The sequence below is a fragment of the Centropristis striata genome, chromosome 3 (genome assembly GCF_030273125.1).
Source record: "Centropristis striata isolate RG_2023a ecotype Rhode Island chromosome 3, C.striata_1.0, whole genome shotgun sequence".
NCBI classification, from domain to species: Eukaryota; Metazoa; Chordata; class Actinopteri; order Perciformes; family Serranidae; genus Centropristis; species Centropristis striata.
This window is the reverse complement of record NC_081519.1, coordinates 30,236,704-30,244,475: the sequence shown is the minus strand read 5'-3', so window position 1 is coordinate 30,244,475 and position 7,772 is coordinate 30,236,704. Positions and strand designations below refer to the sequence as shown.

General features: G+C 40.4%; 1 protein-coding gene across 2 annotated transcripts in view; it reads left to right on the top strand.

Annotated features, from left to right (window-relative positions):
- Positions 1 to 281: 281 nt before the first annotated feature.
- iqsec1b (IQ motif and Sec7 domain ArfGEF 1b) overlaps positions 282 to 7,772 on the top strand; it is a 294,136-nt gene continuing 286,645 nt past the window's right edge. Inside the window, exon 1 of one of the 2 annotated variants that reach the window (XM_059329611.1) lies at positions 282 to 776. In XM_059329611.1, the coding sequence (XP_059185594.1) occupies positions 496 to 776 (281 nt within the window). In that variant the 5' untranslated portion in view covers positions 282 to 495. The remainder of the gene's footprint in view (positions 777 to 7,772) is intronic. The other variant, XM_059329613.1, reaches the window with a different exon arrangement.

Genomic DNA, 7,772 nt, shown 5'->3' with positions numbered 1-7,772 from the left:
GGAGCAGCAGGCCTAGACCTCATGAGGAAACACAGCTGACGCTACACATAAATGTAATGTACGTTTGCGCCGAGGTGAGTGTGCACCTGCAATCTGGCGCTACAGACCCTGGACCTACCTGTTGAGTAGTTACGCATAGAACAAACTGGGTTCCTCTCCTTTCCAGAACACACAAACCATTAGAGGCGTCGGAGCGCGCAGTCGGAGCGCTGAACCCCAGCCCTGAAAGAGTTAAACGCTTTTCCCATGTACGGAGCGGCTGACTGGAGGTTAGTTAGGCTGTTGCGGTGCAGAGCTCGTGGACGCGGCGGCGTACAGCAGCGTACCAAACACGGCCAACTTACAGCAAAGCTGCCACTACTGACGACAACCAGCTATGTGGGAGCGAGGGAGGATCTGTGGATGTGACAGCACTCAGTCTTACTACTACTGAGCGTGCGTTAGTGTGAGGGAAGAGAAGAGGGCTGCTTTTCTGCTTGTGTGGATATCGCCTCAATGGACGGGCAACGGGGCTTTTACGAGATGGAGAACCCGCCAGAGAACCCAAGCAAGGCGGCGGAGTATCTACAGGAGCTGAATAAAATCATTGAGACCCAACAAGGGCTGCTGGAGAAGCAGAGGGTCCGGATTGAAGAGCTGGAACTCCAGGTGACGGATCTTTGCAAGGAAAACGTCTGTCTGAAGGATCAGCACCAGCGGCACCTGGCCACCTGCAGAATCCAGCAGGGGAACCACTCCGCCCTGGTAGCCATCAAGGAGAATGTCATGCAGGAAAAGTAAGTTTGTTGTTAATCTGTGCCACATGGTCTGTTCGAGCTGGGCGCTGTCAGCGTTCACATCTCTCCTTTGTGTTGCTGGGAGATGTGTGTGTATCCGTGTCATCTCTGTCAGGTGGAACCACGCAACCAAATCAAACGCACACTTCTCTGCCACTTTGTCATGGGTGCGTTTTTTAATTATACGCGTAAATTCTCCATCGTCAGGGATTATTTCAGTTTGACACACAGGCTGTACTCTTTACACGAGCATTGCGTAATATGGATCGGAGCTCTCTGGAGGAGAATACGATAACGCATGAATATTCTATTCTATGAAGTGTATGAGAACATCGTGGTCAAAGTGCGGACCAGTGGGTGTGACTTTGTTTTTATTCTGTCAGGAGTAGAAATCGCCAACGTTGTGAGAAAACACGTTTACGCATCTTTGGTCCTGCTGAGCGACAATTCTGTCTTTTTTTTGACATATTGATGAGATGTACAGTAATAGTGTGTACAGCAGCGTTGACTTTGACTTATTTTCCTCACGACCTTTTAATTTGAAACGACGTAGTTGCTTTGGAGAGCTGCCCAGTGCTACTATCAGAATTGATTGAGAAATGTTCCACCAAGGCTGCCAAAACATTTAAGGTTAATGCTTTAATAAATGGAAGTATCCATGCAGGCTGTGGTCATTCTAGCAAGAAAATGCAGTTATCTTTTATAGCATGTCAATAGATCATTATACAGCTTTTAAATCACGTTGGTTCCTCATTGTGGAATTTTTTTGCACTGCTTTAGAGCAGCTGGACACATTGGCAGGTCACTTGTATTGTGCATACAGTACATTGTTATCTGATAAACATGCATGATGTTTGAGCATTGCTGATTCATGTCATTTATTTTGTTAAACCTTGCAGTCAGTTTGTCATACATCATGCCATGGGAAGGAGAAGCCATTAGATAAAATTGCAGCATGTGTATCACAGTTTATCGATCAGCCCTGATCCTGGACCATTACTCATTCATCAGACATTCTCTTGTTCCACTTTCTTTCAATGAGAGGAATTGCTGATGTTCTTAGTTTAGTCTTGCTTTTAGTTGAATCATTTTCTGTTTTAGAATGTTGGTCAGATGACACCATGGAGACTTTTTATCGTCATTCATCAATATTTTCTTTTCTTTTCAATTATCTTTTTATTTATTTTGTAAAATTTTTGTAATGTAACAGACAACCTAGGAAAAAAAAGGAATAGAAAAGACAAACAAACAACAAAAATAAAAAAAATACACCAAATTAAATCAAATCAGTCCATGGTCACAGTTCACAGTTCATCCTTTGTGAACGTTATGTAAGCGTGCCAAACCCTATTATGCTATGGTAGTGTCAGAGGTCCATAAGCGGTCCCCATATCCTCCGGAAGTCACCCCCCTTATTCTTTAGGGCATATGTGTTGTTCCAGTCATAAAGTTTCATTTAGGATTTGTTTAAACAAATTAAATAATAGGGGTCTTTGTTGATTCCATTTAAGCAAGATGCATTTATTTGCTATATAGGACATTTCATCATTATTTTCTGACATTTTGTTGACCAAACACATGCAGCCCTAATACTTCTAAATCTTTATCCTGCTTATCTGTGTCCTGTAGGGTCGGGCTGTGTGATAAGGCCAGAATCCTCTATCCCAGTATTGGATAATTTCATATCTTGATAACGATGAATATCACAATACAGCATGGTTTCTAGTTATTCGACAAATAAATAGTCACACAAAGCGTATGTTTATGTTCAATAGTAATAAAATGAACTGAGTATTTTTTTTTATTTAGTCAAGACATTTACTGCAAATTAAACATAATGGTTTGAAGTTAAATGAGAGAGAAAAAATAAATAAATATAGACCTGGCCTGTGTAATGTAAGGGAGGCAGAAACATTTAATATGAATCAAAAATAGCTGATGAAGGCATTTTACAGGAGTCAAATCATTTATACAATGTCATCTGAATAAACGTCACAGTTTTTGGTCCGTTTCCGACATTTTATAGCCAAACTTCATCCAAACCACAGAAGTAGCCTCCTGTTTGGGGATATGGATGAGAGTTTTAGCGAAATAGCTTTTTCAGGATGACAACTTAAATCATTGTCAAACACAGTTCTGTCGCTGCTTTTTCAACCCTTCCAAAAATTTGTTTTTGAAAATATATACACAACATTACATTACATGTCATTTAGCTGACGCTTTTGTCCAAAGCGACTTACAATAAGTGCATTCAACCTGAAGGTACTAGCCTTAGACCACAGGTATCAAGTAAGTACAGAACTTTAAGAGCCAGCTGTAATCGCTACAGGAGTGCTTTACGTTAAAGAAGAAGAGAAGAGAAAAGAAGAAGAGCATTTTTATTTTTTTATTTTAGGTGACCATGACTTAACCAAGGTATTGTTGAAGAGGTAGGTCTTCAGCCTGCGGTGGAAGATGTCCAGGCTGTCTGAGGTCCTGATGTTGGTAGGGAGCTTGTTCCACCATTTGGGTGCCAGGACAGAGAAAAGTCTGGAAGAGGTTTTGAGGCGAGTTGACCCATGCAGGGTGGGAGTCTCCAGCTGTTTGGCTGATGCAGAGCGGAGAGGACGGGCAGGGGTGTAGGGTTTGACAAGGTCCTGGATGTAAGCAGGACCTGAACCATTAGCAGCGGAGTAGACCAGAGCTAGATTCACGACAGACATTTTATTTCCTTTCGACAACAGATATCATCATATCACACAGCCATACTGTATGGTTATGGCCCAGAATGGAGACACATTCAGTCACATGGCCACTCATAAACTTTGCTATGGGAAGAATGTTGAGAGGACAAAGTCACTGGATGGCATGGAAATCTACGAGCTGTGGAAATAATTACTCCAGGCTGCTGCAAGCTAAAAACAAAACACGATTGTGTTATGCTGACAGAAAAAGGCTATTTTCTGTTAGGTCAATACAAACAATGAAAAATCAATAATAGAAGCAATATTGAGCTTTCAAATGCTGACAGCCCAGTTGCTGAACAAGGTAGACGTCCTTGGCCATCTTTCATTTGACGTTGTATTGATTTTAATTCAAAAGACCATTTTCTATCAAATTAAATGTTGCATTTTGTTACTTTTCAGCTACCTGACATTGTTTTTTTTAGGTCACCAAGAATATTTCTAACGTCTAATTACTTTGTGTTTTCAACATATTGCCTATAACAAACGTTATGAATGAATGGCTGAAATGTTTGAGTTCCAAGAGATAGCCATACAGGACCAAGATGTGCAGCACACAATCCTGGGTAAGGGCTAGACATCAATATATATTGGGATTAGAGATGCATCTAAGGATTATGTTCTTGAAGCTGTTGATTATTTTTCACTTCAATTGAAAAAAAAAAAAAGACATGTTTTTACGGGGGAAAAAACCCGCAGCTGTGGTTGCCAGAACTTTACCGTAATAAATATGGTGAAACTTTTTCTAATATTATGGTAAAATGATATTAGCACTGTTGATTTCATGTTTAAGATTGCCATTGCCAAAAGTTTTTCCATCAGTTTTTCACTCTTCTGCCATATAATTGACAAGAAAATACTTTATAAATGCCGCATAAATTAAAGATTTTACCATTAATTATTACAATATATTTCTGTTAGAGATATGGTGTTTAGTACATTTAACAGTGAGAAAAAGTATTTTTACAGAAAATAAATGCAAAAATTAAAGTCATGGCTTGTATATATATTATATTATATTTTTTGTTACGCACATGGTGCCAGAGTATTTTACAGTGGAGTAATTTATTTTTCAAAAAGAAAATGTAAAAAATACTGTTTTGTTTTTTTACGGTCTTTTACTGTCATGGTTAAGCAGTTTTTCACGGTAAAATCTACAGACATTTTTTTTTACAGTGTATGAAAATCTACGGACATTTTTTTACAGTGTTTACAGTGTATGAAATGCCTCTTATCATTTCTCAAAACCAAAGGTGACTTCTCATTCTGGTAATTTTGTCTGCACAACACTAGAGCTCAAATGCTAAATGATCTAAAACAGAGACAAGCAGGCAATTAGGGCTGCATGATATTGGAAAAATATGATTTTCACCTCTAGGGGTGGTCCAGGGACTGGTCCCTGTAAGAAAGTTTTGTCTATTTTGAAGTGAAATGCATTAAAGTGGTGTACTTTAGGAGCCACCAAGTCCCTGACCCCCAAAGTTAAATCCCAGGACAGGCTCTGTGAACACTGTCCATTGAGAAGTGTATACCCATTCAACCCATAGTTCCCTCCACTCCCTCCATCTCCTCCTGCCCCCCTGCCTTTGTGAGTATGAAATTGCAGCATCTCCTGCGGTGAATGATTAGCTCTACAGTCGAACAGATAGTTTGAGTGGAAGTTGTGACGCCACTGTTCTGCTGCTGCTGCAGCTGCTGAAAATACTGCCTTCACAAAATATATTTTTGCTCTGGAAAGCTGCATCTACAGCAATAACCTGGTTCTGTTTATTTCATCCAAGTGCAAGACTGTAAGGTCTTTTTAACCTATGACATCATTATCATATTTGCTCACTCATCGTTTGTACGGGGCTATAAATAGTTATCAGCGCGGAGCAGAGGCTGGGAGCTCGTCTCTCTGGATTTTCCATCCTAGTGTGACCCTTTAACACCTGAGTGGCAAAGCACACAGATTTGTGTTTGAATTTCCCTGACATGGTTCATCTCTGTGGTTAAAATCAAGCAAATATTTTAGGTTAAAAGCACTTCCTCTTCATGCAAACACACAGCTGAGAGGGAGTCCTGTCCTTTGTGTTCTGTCAACAGTTGGGCCACGTCAGCTGTTCTTTTTGTGTTGACCGCAGTCAGCACACAGTCCTGGCCTTGACTGGAGGGCCAATAGGGGAGCTGTGCTGCTCTCAGGCCCTCTGACACACTCACATACATCCTAATGTTTATCAGCACACAGCCAGGCAGGTCACCCTGTTACTCCAGGTAATCAGTGAAGTTAGTGAGAGTCTGCTCCTCAGATTTCAGAGTGTTTCTGCTTTGATAGAGTGGGAGCAAGTTGTTCCCGCCACAGTGTGCTTTATTCTTTATCCACAGCGGTTGGGCTGCTATTCTGTGTTTACTAATTGCTTGTGTTTGGCTGGGAAAAGTTCACATCTTACACAAACTCAAACAGTTCTTATCAAGGTCAGACTGCATGTGTGTGTTAGATACATGGCCTGGAGATGTAAGCAGTTTGGTTTAAAGCATTTGCATGGTAAGTGTTCAAGTTTACCGAGTTGTATGCTGTAGTTAAAGATGTTCCCCCCGATACCGATTCCGATACTTGTTCTGTGGGTATCGGTCGATACCGAGTACCGATCCGATACCATTAAATATGGTATACAAATATTCTGTACCATGACCCTTTAGTTACTTAAAAAACCTTTAGTTACTTAAAAAAATCACAATATACAAAATGTAATCAACATATAAATGATCATATACCTCTAGTTGGAATTCACAAGTAGCCACTAATGTTAACGTTACACCCGTAACAGGAATTCTGGCATTTTCTCTTATTTTAAACTCCTACGTCTCCAAACCCAGGATAGTGTGGAGTATGAGGGTCAGACCCAGACATGAGTGGAACTGTTTTGGTTCCTACAGTATGGTTCTCTCTACGCTGGCCCTGGCAGGAAGAACCACACACACCAGGAAGTTCCATTAGCAGCAAATGCATTTATTTCTCCTGCACGAGTTAAACTACAGCAATCGGCTGTATAAATAAGTCAATGAGCCTTTTTAAATGGTACTATGTAACTGAAACAATCAGTCATATTCCCATTAGTGGATCTTAATAAAAATAATTGGCAATTTCAATAATAGACTAATCATTTGTGATTTTTCAAGCACACCAAACGTCCTCCAGTCGCAGCTTTACTCTTTTTTATGAAATTAAACAAAACAATACATTTGAAGATCACTTTATGACACAATGACACTTGACTAATCTACAAAAACCCCAACAGGTGACATTATAATAACAATAATTATAAATGGCAGATCGTATGACTAAAAGCCCAAGTATTTCAGAACAGAAGGTATTTCATGTGATGCAGTACATAAATTGTAAGCTTTTAAGCATTAAAAAAAGCGTGGAACATTTAAGTCTTGCTAAACAATTTGAACTTTGCACTTCTTGTTCAGGCAGCTTTTCCTCACATTAGACACATTGACACACATAGTGAGGTATGGTATACAAATACTGTACCAAGAGATGTTCTTCTGACAATATCTATTTTACACCTGGGGCCAGATGCATAGAGACAGAAATATGCATTTTCTAAATCAGATTTATAAAGCCACATGTGCCCCAGATTTTGGTATTCTACATCTCAAACATTGTGGAAGTGGGCGCACATGCACAAGTCTCATTTCCTCATCCACAGGTAGAGATATATGGGTGCAGAAATTCCCTCAAACTCCATTTGCATATTGAAAGTAAGGCTCCACCACTCATGGGGGCGGCTGTGGTTCAGTTGGTAGATTGGTCACCCACTGATCGGATGATCGTGGTTCGATCCCTGACCATGGCAGCCTACGTGTCGAAGTATCTTTGAGCAAGATACTGAACCCCAAATTGCTCCCGATGTTGCTATCATCGGTGTGTGAATGAATTCCCAATGGTGGCAGGTGGCACCGTTTAGGGTAGCCTCTGCCACTAGTATGAATGTGTGTGTGAACGGGTGAATGAGCGTAGTGTGTAGTGTAAAGCGCTTTGGATAAAAGCGATATATAAATGCACTCCATTTACCATTTTTACCATCATTAGACCTGCAAGTGAGTGACTGCTGCAGAGATGTTCTGCAGTGGTGTCACAACAGCTGTCATAATGCACAGCTGTGGTTATTTGTAGTGACCACTAATTCATCACATGCTTCTACAAACTACCCGCATGGTAAAATCTCAGTCATCCTTATTATAATTACACATCAGATGGATGATCTCTTATTAACTCATAGTA